The 13,308-nt window shown below is 33.9% G+C and overlaps 1 protein-coding gene across 6 annotated transcripts; it reads right to left on the bottom strand.

Annotated features, from left to right (window-relative positions):
• Nucleotides 1–392: 392 nt before the first annotated feature.
• Nucleotides 393–6,185, bottom strand: LOC127452783 (uncharacterized). Of its 6 annotated transcripts, none has more exons than XM_051718493.1 (11): nt 5,951–6,182; nt 5,471–5,791; nt 5,046–5,363; nt 3,674–3,718; nt 3,531–3,575; nt 3,388–3,432; nt 2,750–2,851; nt 2,282–2,365; nt 1,938–1,981; nt 1,603–1,665; nt 395–1,361 (listed from the first exon to the last, which is right to left on the bottom strand). In XM_051718493.1, the coding sequence occupies exons 1-11, from the start codon at nt 6,009–6,011 to the stop codon at nt 1,287–1,289; spliced, it is 1,203 nt and encodes a 400-aa protein (XP_051574453.1). In that variant the 5' UTR covers nt 6,012–6,182; the 3' UTR covers nt 395–1,286. The 6 variants fall into 6 exon arrangements, with proteins under 6 accessions (XP_051574458.1, XP_051574454.1, XP_051574456.1 ...); XM_051718492.1 differs by having other exon boundaries at nt 396–1,361; nt 1,603–1,671; nt 5,951–6,179; XM_051718494.1 differs by lacking the exon at nt 3,674–3,718 and having other exon boundaries at nt 394–1,361; nt 1,603–1,671; nt 5,951–6,184.
• Nucleotides 6,186–13,308: the final 7,123 nt, after the last annotated feature.

Genomic DNA, 13,308 nt, shown 5'->3' on the forward strand with positions numbered 1-13,308 from the left:
AATATGGCAAATCCTGATTAGATTAGAAGCTTGATGGATGAGACACTCATTCTTTTTTTCCACTGGATCCATTAAGTTACTCAGATCTTTTTTAAATGCACTTCACATAAAATGAAACACTTCTTGTAAGATTAACCTACAGTTTCTATGATTGTCAAAATATTTTGTTAAAAAAAAAAGTTGTGAATATTTAAGTGTTTTTTTCGTTCATTACTAATGCATTACCATGACCCTCACTTTAAAATAATGGCCAAAATCATTAGTAATTCCTTCATGTTTATGTGCTAACACTTGATTCATTACATATGGGTTACCAAAATTATATATAAAAAAAAGACCTCCAGCAATATCTAACATGCTGAAGTTAATAATTTGTAATGAACAGAAGAGATATCCCAAGGAATACACAGGTTGGGCACATACATCCATATATTTCTGTAAGGTAAGCTGACTATGATACTCTACCAGACACTGTAGTCTTGATTTAGAGAGTTATTACGTTCAATAATTAATTTCCACAAAGAACGCATGTGAGACGCATGTTTCTCTGAAGGCACATTTCATGATTTTGTTCACAATAAAAACATAATCATTCAAATTTTAGACACATGTTAATGTTTTGATTAGTAATTAATTAGTAGTTATTTTTAATAAGCCATAATTAGTTAATAGTTCTCAATGAGGCAAATCAAATTCAGTAATTTTTGATTATCTAACAGTGAACTACCTCAGTCATCAGTTCACTATTATTTACTGATTAGTTAATCATGTTTCCTATTAGTTAATAGTAGTAACTAAAGTGTTAATGTTGTACTACTTATTTGTCCTGCATTAATTCCTGCATAATTACATATTAAAGACAGACCATTTTTATGAAGTGTTACCGAATTCTTATCCATAAAATTTTCTGTTAATGTCTGTAAATCATTATAATCATTATCATTCTAAATATTTGTTCTAGACATCTGTATTTTAAAAACAATCTGTGGAAAAAATGCTAATTTGATATTCATTCTAAATAATAAACTCAGCATAACATTATTTACAAAAAGACAAACACCTCGAAACAAACATGCCGAAACTCCCCAGGCATCAAACAAAATGCCAGATAAACATTTGAAATACAATATTTATAATGACATTGAATTAAACTGTTTGGAATAAGTTTTACAAGGAAATTTTATATATTTTATATTTTAGGGTCATGCGGTGTTGCTTTGTGTAATTACTAACTGTTTGTTTGTTTGATTTATTTGCAAACAATCTTGTTCAGTGTGGTATAAAGTTCACTGCAGTCCTCCGTGGGGTCCAGCTGTTGCTCCTCTGATGGAAGCGTAAGTCACTTTATCATCAGAATGAACCTGAAAGAACATCATAGATGTCAAACAATGTGCATGATTCAAATCACTGATATTATTGCTGCATGTTGTTAGTGCTTAATTCTTTTGAGATACAAATTGAAAAGAAATGCATTTCAGTGTAAAACTTCTGTAGAGACAAGATATAACTCTACTTGGTTAGGGAAATGTGCAGTTCAGGTCTAATTTTCTCTGAATGAGAATGGTCAATGGATGAACAGGGGATGTGTCCGTATCTACTCACATTGTTCTTTGACCCCTGCTTTTTTCCAGAAACTGTAACCTGTGAATAAGTCACATCATCTGTCTGCTCCTACACATGAAAGATAAAAGAAAACCTTGAAAGTCTCAACCAAATGACTCTTATAATCTCAAATCCATCTTCATGCAGTACACATTTCCTTTGTATATGCAAATGAGAGAAACAATATATTGTGTTATATGACAGTCAGAAAATATATTATGCAGACAAACACAAGTATGTCGCAATATGGGCCACAGGAAAATTACAACAGTAACTGTCAAATTATAAATATTAATCTTTGAGCTTAATAAAGTTTCATCATTTTATTCACTTACATTTGCACCTGGGGAAGAATTGGAGTGAACCTCTCTTCTATTACCTGAAAAATAGTCATGAAAGTGCCTCTTGTAATCTTTATGATAAAAAAAAAAAAAAACATTCTAATTCCAACTGCAAATACAACAGTTCTTGCATGTATCATGAATGGGCAGAAGGCAAACTGTATGGACTACTTTTATGGTACTTTTCAAATAATTTTTTCTTGGAAAAAAAGTAACTCAAACTCATAAATCACTGTTTCCATGATACAACCTGATTTGAAATGTGAAAAATAAGTGAAAGCAGTGTGAAAATGAGAAATGCTGGACAACTTCAGTTGAAGGTTTTTATAAAAATTTACCAGCTCTCTTTTTCAGGATCACACATAGAAGAACAGCAGGAAGGAGAACAGCTAATGCAGCAATCACAACAACAATCACAATCACTAAGAGAGAGGACAAAGAGTGAAACATTCAGATACAGATGTATACTACAGAAGATCATGTGATACATTATTTTTAATCAAAAATATGAAATACATTAACTACTGATTTAAAGGCATGATTTTCAATCAGGCTACTATTCATACCTGTCGATGATGATTTGTTTACAGAAAGATTCTGCCAAAATTAATTACCGATGAGATCAGTGTCCCCATAGAAGTGTAAATCTAATCTAAGCTACAGTGTCCACTTTTTGTTTTATATAAACCGTCTGTTCTCAGTGTTGAGTTCTAGGAGAATTCCAGTATGTGAGAACCACTACAAAAACCACTGAAATGAGACAATCATCCATTACATACATACACATACAGTATATTTACATGTACCTTGTTGTGATGGAGATACTGGTGCTTTGGAAGTTGAGGTCCTTTCAGAGACTGGGGTGGAGACTGAAGATAGTTTGTTATATATAGTTGTAGAAGTTGCAACTATGGAGAATGTATTTTAGTTCAGGTGCACCATGTGTAGAAAAACAAAAAATCAAACTGAATACAAAACATTTATTTTTCAACAAGAAAACAACATCAAGGAATGCGTATTTGTATTTCTCTTCCAATACTGTTTCTTATCATTGCCTTATTTTATTCAACAGCTGTTGTTGACTTGCTGTATCAGTGCAACAATAGTGTAACAGAAGAGTCACATCTTCATCAGAAAACAGACTGTATCAGACATACTGTCATGCATGCTGTATCATTGTAAGAGCAGGACCAAAAAAATCCAGATCACTGACATCTTTGATTTTGATTTAAGAAAGAGTTACTTTGCACACAACATTCTGAGTAGATTTTCTCTCAGTAATTCCTTCTTAATTCCTTCATAGAGGAATCACTTATATTTGAAATCTATATTTGAAAACATGGACATGTATATTCTGTATGTAGAAGAGCACTGCAAACCACTAAAGTGACAGCAGTTCAGTATCTTGTTGTGTAGCAGTTACTGGTGTGTTTGAAACACTCACTGTTTGGGGTGGTGACTGAACTCACATGTGTTGTATCAGTTGGAGCTGTAGAAGATACATTGTTATATTTGTGCAAACTACTAAAGTGACAGCAGTTCAGTATCTTGTTGTGTAGGAGTTACTGGTGTGTTTGAAACACTCACTGTTTGAGGTGGTGACTGAACTCACAGATGTTGCATCAGTTGGAGCTGTAGAAGATACATTGTTATATTTGTGCAAACCACTAAAGTGACAGCAGTTCAGTATCTTGTTGTGTAGGAGTTACTGGTGTGTTTGAAACACTCACTGTTTGGGGTGGTGACTGAACTCACAGATGTTGTATCAGTTGGAGCTGTAGAAGATACATTGTTATATAGTTAGTTAGCTCTATGTTTTAGAACATTTAGAAATTATATTTTAGTTGGCAACCTTTTTGACATGGAGTGCCATTTTTTATTTTCCTGGTCAATGGCTGTGCCCATGTGAAAATGTTTCTGTTTTGCATTTTTCTAATTTAATTGTTTATTTTTCATTTCAAATGAGATTATCAGCAAAACAGTTTAATCATGATCCTGCATGTGAATTTTCACAAAGCATCTTTTGAAAGTTCTTTAATGAAAATAAAACCTGTGCTTTTGTACAACATGAGTTAACACAGTTAATGTCACAAATGTTCTTATTTGATTACTGATTACGAAATTGTGTGGAATCTTAAATATTTCTTATATTATGAATGTATATTTTTTTAAATCACACAGAGAGAGGTAATCATAGCACACAAGCAACAGCAAGAGAAGATCAGGCTATTTTATTTATATTAAGTTTTCGCACCTGCATTCCAGTCTACATCTTGTTGTAATCCTTCCTCAAGATTGCAGCATGTTTTCATCAGCTGAATGGGAGACTAAACACATGCAAAGGCTTGCAGGTGCTGCATGATTCTGTTGGGTATACTGCAGTCTTGTCACATTTAACTTTTTGTTATTCTCCCATTCAGCTGATGAAAACACGCTGCGTGATCATGAGGAAGAATTACATCAAGATGTAGATTGGAATGCAGGTGTGAAATACGTCATATAAATAAAATAGTCTGTTCCTCTCTTGCCGTTGCTGGCGTGCCAGTGATTACCCCTCAGCGTGCCAATTATCATCATTTAAGAAAAAATTGCATTTTTTTCTGGTCACAAAGTGTATCAAGATTTTGAAATAATAAACAGAAGGTTGATTAAAATACTTAAAAATAAAAATAAAAAGTGTGCCCCGTTGGTTCTCAACTACAGGGTCAGGACCCACTAGGGGGCCTCAGCACACTTCCAGATCTCTTAAAATTATTTAAAATATGATAGATTATTATAATTTTTAAATAATTATTATAATTAATCTTACTGAAAATGCTAAAAATGTAATAACCCCCTTCAACTTCAGACATTGCACTCGATCTCATGGATCAGGGAAGTTTTTTAGTGACAAACAGATTTAAAAGTTTAAAAGTATTGTGGTAGTTTTGTTGTTGTTCAGTGTTTTAGTAGAAAATAAAATATTTACTTCTGAACAGTAACTTGTTTCATGACAAGTCCTTTGTGTAACTTACTGTAGTTTTTACGTTATGTGTCCTTAGTTTAACATTATGCATGTGTAACAGAGACTTCAAAAACTGGTTAACAAGATTGTTTTCTCACCCAAATACTTGACAGAATAGCTAACTGAGGTCTCCACTTTAGTTCCGTTATTAACTTGACATCTCCACTCTCTGTTGTTGTCTTCATTCAGGAGTGTTGTAGTCAGAGTGCTGATACAGTGTCCTGATGATATCTGATATCTGGAGTCTTTCTGCAGATCAACACCAGTCTGATTCACCCACAACAGCTGAATTCTCTCAAAACTGACCAAAGTATCACACAAAACTCCATCATATAAAATCAACTGACAGGAGAGAGTCACAGAGCGGCCTGGTCTTATCTCAGTCTGTGTGGATGATGGAGAGACTGAAACAGAAACTAAGACAGAGATGACATTGAAAGATTTCACTCATTTCAGTAAAATGACTGTAAAGAGAGAATGGCGTCCTGTATAAATCAATCATAAAATTAACAAAAATACTGACCGTGAAGAACATGCAGATAAACACGTGCATCATTTCCTTGTTGATGTCCATTCACATATTGCTGACAGGTGTAAGATCCATAATCTTCTTTTGAGGCTTTATAGATGTTCAGAGAGCAGTCAGACCCCAGACTCAGTCTCTCATGTCTCTCTGTGTTATTCTTCTTCATCCCATAAGCAAACAGTTCAAATGTCTCTGAATTTCTATTTCTATTATAGTTCCATGTAGTTGTGTTGCAGTCAGAACGGGCATTATTACAGGGCAGAATGACATTTTCACCAGAACTGCAGAACACATGAGTGTCTTTCACTCCACTGATACCTGAAACACACAGTAAAGTTGGACGTTCATATTGTAATCTATTTTGAAATTTTGATAGACTCTCTGCCATACTAATTCCAGTAAAATAATTTTTAATAAATACATATTCACATTATCTCATGTACAGACATGTTTTAGAGCATATATAGATTCATTTACCTATGAGAAGTGAGCAGAGAATTGTCAGCACCAGCAGACATATGTGACACTTATTAGACATTTTCAGTCTCTGTCAGTCTTTCTCTTCATGATGTAGTTACTGTTCTTCATTTAAACATTATCAGCCCTTCCTGTGGTTTATAACTTCCTCTGACCTGACCAGCAGAGTTCCAGAAGTGATGCATATGTTAGGTTTGTGTCAGCTTTATTTTTCTGTTGTCTGATCCATACAATGTTACCAGTGAAATAAGTTCTCCTGAATCTTACCTCTTAACAGCCCTGCTATGAAACTCAAGGCTGATTTTAAATGAGGTCATGTAATAGATTTGGGGGGTGGGGGTTTGCTTAAAGGAATAGTTCACTCAAAAATGAAAATTCTCTCATTATTCACTTACCCTGATGCCATTCCAGATGTGTATGATTGTCTTTCTTCAGCAGAACACAAAAAAAGATTTTTAGAAGAGATTGAGCTCTGTCAGGTCCTTATAATAGAAGTACACAGGTGCCAGCACTTTGATGGTTTAAAAGTCACATTTAGGCAGCATAAAAGTAATCCACATGACTCCAGCCAATGAATGTCTAATGAAGTGAATCGATAGGTTTATGTAAGAAATAAGTCGATAATTAAAACTTTTTTTTAACTTTTAAATTTTTTAAGTTAATAACGTTCTAATTATATATTTATTTTCTACACAAATGTATCGATTTGCTTCAGAAGACATTCATTGATCAACTGGAGTCACATCGATTACTTTTATGCTGCCTAAATGTGACTTTTGGACCGTCAAAGTGCTGACACCCATGTACTTGCATTATAAGGACCTGACAGAGCTCAATCTCTTCTAAAAATCTTTTTTTGTGTTCTGCTGAAGAAAGACAGTCATACACATCTGTGATGGCATCAGGGTAAGTGAATAATGAGAAAATTAAAATTTTTAGGTTAACTGTTCCTTTAAGATGCACATGGTAGTAAAGTGTACAGCTAAAAACAAAAAAAAATTGTGATCATTTTCCACCCTCTTTTTAATCCTTGTTTCACACAGCATGCATAAGTGCTTTATTGTAACATAACCATTAGAGCAGTCTTGCGCGATGTGCTTTTACACTGACAGCTTTTAGTTGCAGCTCTTTAGAGTAAATAAAGTGAATTACAGAATAGAAAACACTGAAATAAATACATATTGTTGACGTGCAGTGTAAAATAGATAAGACAGAAATTATAATGTACAGTACCTTGTTATAAATCAAATTAAGTATATAATAACAGTATAGTGTCATACCGGAAATGTGAGTCCCGCAGACACCCTACACCAACCATTACCCCTAAACCTAACCCTTACCTTACAAAAATTAAAAATGGTTTTACAGGGGCCTGGGTAGCTCAGCGAGTAAAGACACTGACTACCACCCCTGGAGTCACAAGCTTGAATCCAGGGTGGGCTGAGTGACTCCAGCCAGGTCTCCTAAGCAACCAAATTGGCCCAGTACAACAGAAGAACGGTAGAGTCACATGGGGTAACCTCCTCGTGGTTGCCATAATGTGGTTCGCTCTCAGTGGGGCGCGTGGCAAGTTGTGCGTGGATGCCGCGGAGAATACTGTGAAGCCTCCACACGCTCTATGTCTCCACGGTAACGTGCCCAACAAGCCACGTGATAAGATGTGTGGATTGATGGTCTCAGACACAGAGGCAACTGAGATTCGTCCTCCGCCAACCTGACTGAGGCAAGTCACTATGCCACCACGAGGACTTAGAGCGCATTGGGAGAAAAAAAAAAATGGTTTTACTATAGTAACATAGTATCACCATGGTATTTTGTATAAAATCATAGTAACCACAAATGAAACATGGTTGTTACTATATTAACACCATGTTACTGTGGTACCACCATGGTTAATTGCATTAAACTATGGCTTCTGCCAAAAAAAAAAAAAAAAAAAAAAACATGGTTACTACAATATTACTATAGTACAATAGTTCATTTTAATTTATTTTAATTTTATGGTTAATTTTACCCAGATCAAACCTTTCTCTCAACTCCCCAACCTTCGAGGCAATCAACCTTTATATTCATTTTTATTTATTATTATAAGTAGGATTAAATGAAATTCTAAAAAGCTTTCAACGTTTTATTTTAGTGAACCAACACTTTAAAAAGTCTGGAGCACTGAAATATTACCGAATCCCAGGAATGATCCGAACTGGAATGCTGCCATCTTGCATTGTTGACATGTAAATATAGGCAGTCATGTGTAAATGTGTTCAAATGTTTTCATCTATCTGACATCAGAAAGTTGTGCAAATATGGAATTACTCAACTCAACTCAACTTTATTTATACGAGCCATTCTACCGAACTGGTGCAAACTGCGGTCCCACAATAAAAATAACTATTAAAAAAATATTTATGAATTCCGATATTAGATATGTCATGAGAATATGTTATGATCTATCAAAACCCAAGGCATTAAGATAATAATAATTGAAATATATACAAAATCATAATTTATACAGTACTTTCTATTAGAAGGTGGCTGTCCCAAACCCTCACCCTTAAATTTCAACATATCAAAATAATACATAATTTTTTCAAATTTTTTTTTTTTTAAATATCTTTTCATTTCTTTCAAAGTGAAAGGAAATTATTTAGATTCTATTGCTGGTTTAATTTTTAAATAATTAAACTTTATTTTAATATGCTGTCCATTATTTTTGTGTCACTACCGAAACACAAAATGTTTTAGTCCATTGGTTGAGCCCGATTTTAGCCACACTGCATTTTTCACCTGGAAGTGAGACTGCATCACTGCCCATCATGGCTGTATAGTGAGTAGTTCGATCCCATAATTTTGAAGTTAATGTGCTCTAAAGTCTGAAAAATCAGTGTGTAACTTAAGGAATTGTCACTACCGAAACACATATTCTCTGCAATTAAATCAACTTTTGGGGGTTTTAATTGAAATATTCAGTTATGTAGTTACAGCTGTTTAAAACATATGAATATTTCCTAATAATCATAAGGTAAAATTAGCTAAAATTAAAGTTAGCTAAAATAGTCACTACCAAAACATATAATAATTTTTCAGTAGTGACATGATTATTTTAAGCAGTGATAAAATGTTATCTTCAACGTCTCATTTTAAGAAAATAATTACTAGCTTTGAACATAAAACATAACATTTAAGATTAAAACCCCCAAAAACCCAAACATTTTTGAGTTATGCTGAAAATTAGCTAAAACTATCACTACCGAAACATATACATATAGTATGATAAAGTTTCGTTAATGACATGATTATGTCAGTAGTGACAATTTTATTGTCAACTATTAATTTTAAGGAAACAGTCATATGCTTTGAACAGTACATACTGTATATAAAAACATTATTTTAGATTTAAACTTTTTTTTTTTTTTTTTTTTTTTTTTTAATTGCAGAGAATATGTGTTGCTGTAGTGACATTCTTAAAGTTACACACTGATTTTTTCAGACTTTGGAGCACATTTACTTCAAAATGATGGGATCTGACTACTCACCATGCTGCCATGATGGACAGGGATGAAGTCTCACATCCTGGTTGTATTTTTCTTTGAGATGTTGGATATGTTTGACTTTTTGTAGGATAAATTTGTGAACAAAGTGCTCAAAGTCAGACAGCTAAGGTTTAACACTAATATTATGGTTGAGCTTTTTATTTTTAAACTGAAACCACTTAATTTATTATTTTAAACTAGTTTTCATGTGAATGGAAAACAAGCTGTATGACCAAGCAGTCCTTAACTTCAATGACAATTCAAAAGAAGTGTTTGTACTTCCAAATACGGATGATAGAAATTTTTGTTATGTCTTATCATAAAATGTTTATGTTTGTAATATTTTTTTTTTTTTAAGATTATGCAAAATATTTTAGGGAATATTTATGACACTGTCAAAATGTCACCACCGAAACAGTGAAGTCACTACCAAAACACCTGGTGTTATTTCATAAATAAAGGAAAATTGAGTTATTAACTAAAAATATATGATAATGATTGATTAAATATATATTTAGTTTCATGAATCATTAACTCTCAAATCAGTATCATGAAGTGTATGTATTTTACAGAGAAATTTTGCATTTAGATTTTTAGTAAACTTATAAATTCAACTTTGAAATTTGTTAAAAAAAATATTTGTATTGTTTGTCTATAAAAATCTTTTAGAAAAATTCATTAAAATTATATTTAGAGTGGGAATGGAAACAAATTCTTAATAGATAAATATAATCCTTTTTATTTTGGTATATTTCTATGTTTCGGTAGTGACATTTTGTGAAAGGAAAAACATACATAAATTCTGAAAATGAAATATGAAAACTGACTGTTCTTTTACTAGATATTTGTACCTTAGATATGGTACAATATATATATATGTGGACAAAGTTTTGGGGTAAAAACATATATATATATGTATATACACACACTTTTTTTTTTTTTTTTTAAGTTTCCACCTTTGAGTTTGTACCAATTCGGTAGAATGGTCCATATAACATATTTAAAACAGAGTTCACCAAAGTGCTTCACAATTATAAAATGTCAAACATAGCCTAACACTGTAAAATTACCACAGACACAAACAGTTGTTTAGGTGAAGTAATGTATTGAAGAAGAGGTAGGATATGTTAAAGAACATAAATGAAATATGGATATAAGTAGGAATGGATGGATTGAATATTACACATGGTTGTATTGACAAAGGAATGTAATTGGGGGCAATTTGAACTGTTCATGAGGTGGATGGCCTGATGGAAAAAACTGTTCCTGTGCCTGACTGTTCTGGTGCTCTGTAGCGCTGGCCAGAGGGCAACAGTTCGAAGAGGAAGTGTGCTGGGTAATTAACACTGAATAGTTCTCATACATCTGTAATGAGCATAAATGTGATTTTCAGTTATAATGTAAAAATTAATAATGATGAAACAATATACTTGCATTGCATTTCCAATGTAAATCAACACTGAATAGACTTCATATTGTTTAATACTACCTTTTTGAGTGTTGGAACCATTACTAAACAACTGAACTAATTGACATCTTGCAACTTGCCAAAACAGAAGTGACATCATGTTGGAACTGATGAATTTGTTTTCAGAGTCTAAATTGGGCAAAGAAAAAAAGCTCTGAACTGTGGCTTGAGCAGTGTGGTCAAAATAAATGTGTTCTCACACTCAGCACAGAGCTGCTTTAAATACATTCTCAGTGTGACCTCTGCTCCGAGAACAAAAACTACAACAGCTTCTTTTTCAAGCATGAGTGAGATTCTGCAGTACGGGGTTCATAGCTATTATTAAAACTTTATCTCACGTAATCATTAAAAAAAAGCTTGTGTGTAATTGGAAAATGGTCTCACATTCACCACTTTCAAAGCTCACTTACATGCAAAATGCTTTAAAACATTCTGAGTATTGACAATGAAAAAAAACTATTCTGTCTCATGGCTATTAAAAAAACAGAGGATTAAAAAAAATTAATAAATGAGTTCCCAAATAAAAACAGTCAGTGAAACTTGAATAGCCCATGTATAATTTATCACGTGCACCTCCAGAATGTGTTTTTCACAATGTGGAAAATCTATGAGAGATATGACATGCAGTATCTTGCACACATCACACAAGTTTAATCTTTCTGCATTCAGATGAAACAAAGGTTTCCTTGCGTACTGTAGGAAACATTTGTTTTGACCAAATGTTAAATATTACTCTGCGGCTGTGCGCAGGACAGATTAAACCCCAATGTACAGAAAAGTGAGTCAGAGCTTCTTTAACTTACCAAAAAAGTGCAGGTGAATTTGAAGTTAAGTATTACCTTCTAATAAATTATTACCAGTGCAGTAAGTGTGTGTTGAAACGTAAAATGTATTTAAGTCTGTTTGAAAACAAGTCAGTCCACTCAGTGGACATCTTTGGAATGCTCCCAGGCAGCTATTTGATGAATACAAGTGGCATAAAAATTACAGCTCCTATCTACTTGAATGGACAAAGATCAAAATCTCAAAAACGGTTGATCAAGATTACGATCAAAGAACATATTTCAAATCAGCTATTAAATCTGACAACAATGGTATCATTAAATCGACTTCTTTAGGACGGATCACTCAAAAAAATAAAAAGTTTTAAGGCTGCTTCAGCTAAAGCGCATGCACGTTCTCAAGTAGACTGACAGGCAATGTCTGTATCGAATGCTGATTGGCTCTTATAACTGTTAGGTGGGACTTTTTTTCTACATCCACTATATTAGTCGTTCCAATTTCTCCCATTCATTTTAATGCAAGTGGTCCGTCTTGAGTTAAACTTTTTTTTTTTTTTTTTTATTAGTGAGCAAAGTGAAAATGACTTTAGAACAAATGAAGCTACATTATTGCCACACAAACATTAAATAATATTGTAATGTATAAAATTAAATCACTTGAAGTCTGAAGAACATACAGGCAGCAAGGCATTGAGGAACAAACATGAGCTATGCTTTCTCACTCAACTTGATAAGTTTCTGCATTTTACAGTTTTTATTTTATTTGTTGTTTTTTTTTTTTTTTTTTACACCATTTAATGTCTCAAACAGCACTTATGCATCTAAATTACACAGTCCTGAAGAAGCTGAAAGTAAAAGGGAATGGACCAGGAGGTCTCAGTGCCAGAAACAGCAGAATCATGATTGTCAGTCCATGAAGTGTCAGAAACAGTAGAGCCACACTCAGGAGGGCAGGAGGAAACATCATCAGTATTTATGTTACAGTATGTGGTGGGGTGTTGTAGTAGGCAGGTTGCTGTAGGAGGCATCAGTCAATAACCACCAACTACAGTTGCATCTTAACAGATAAGTTTGTTTGATTTATGTGATGAGGGCGGGGCCGGGCTGTGAGTCTGCACGGCCGGCCCCCAATCCCAATGTAACAAGGTTAAAAATGGGCAAGGAGGAGACGGGAACCGGCTGAACAGTCATAGTAAGAACTTAAACAAAAAGACACAAACAGAAACACACATGGCAGCTGCGTGTGGCTGTCTCTCAAACTCCCGCATCCGGCTCGGCCTTACCCCTCTACTCGGCTGATTAGCCCAATTGGGGGCTAGCCGTGCAGACTCACGGCCCCACCCTCCTCGTCACAATTTGATAATGCTAAAAAATAAAAAAGGTACAAACTCCGCATGCCCTCCTCACAATCGGGTTGTGTCAAAACAGTTGTGCACTTTGGAGCAAATCACATTTGTTTTGTTGGTTATTAAGGCTCAGCCAGGGAGATTTAAGAAAACAAAAGCAGTTTTTTGGAACAAAAATCAGCTTGTTGCCCCCTTATCCTCTTACCAGCAGACTCGAAGCAAAAGTGGTGAT

This window comes from Myxocyprinus asiaticus, chromosome 15 (genome assembly GCF_019703515.2).
Source record: "Myxocyprinus asiaticus isolate MX2 ecotype Aquarium Trade chromosome 15, UBuf_Myxa_2, whole genome shotgun sequence".
NCBI lineage: Eukaryota > Metazoa > Chordata > Actinopteri > Cypriniformes > Catostomidae > Myxocyprinus > Myxocyprinus asiaticus.

Excerpts from the sequence above, each read along its gene's own strand:
- LOC127452783 (XM_051718492.1), bottom strand. The coding sequence starts at position 6,011 with ATGTCTAATAAGTGTCACATATGTCTGCTGGTGCTGACAATTCTCTGC. Across the intron at positions 3,719-5,045 it reads CTATTCTGTCAAGTATTTGG|CTCCAACTGATACAACATCT; the intron begins GTGAGAAAACAA and ends TATCTTCTACAG. Across the intron at positions 3,433-3,530 it reads TTCAGTCACCACCTCAAACA|CTCCAACTGATACAACACAT; the intron begins GTGAGTGTTTCA and ends TATCTTCTACAG.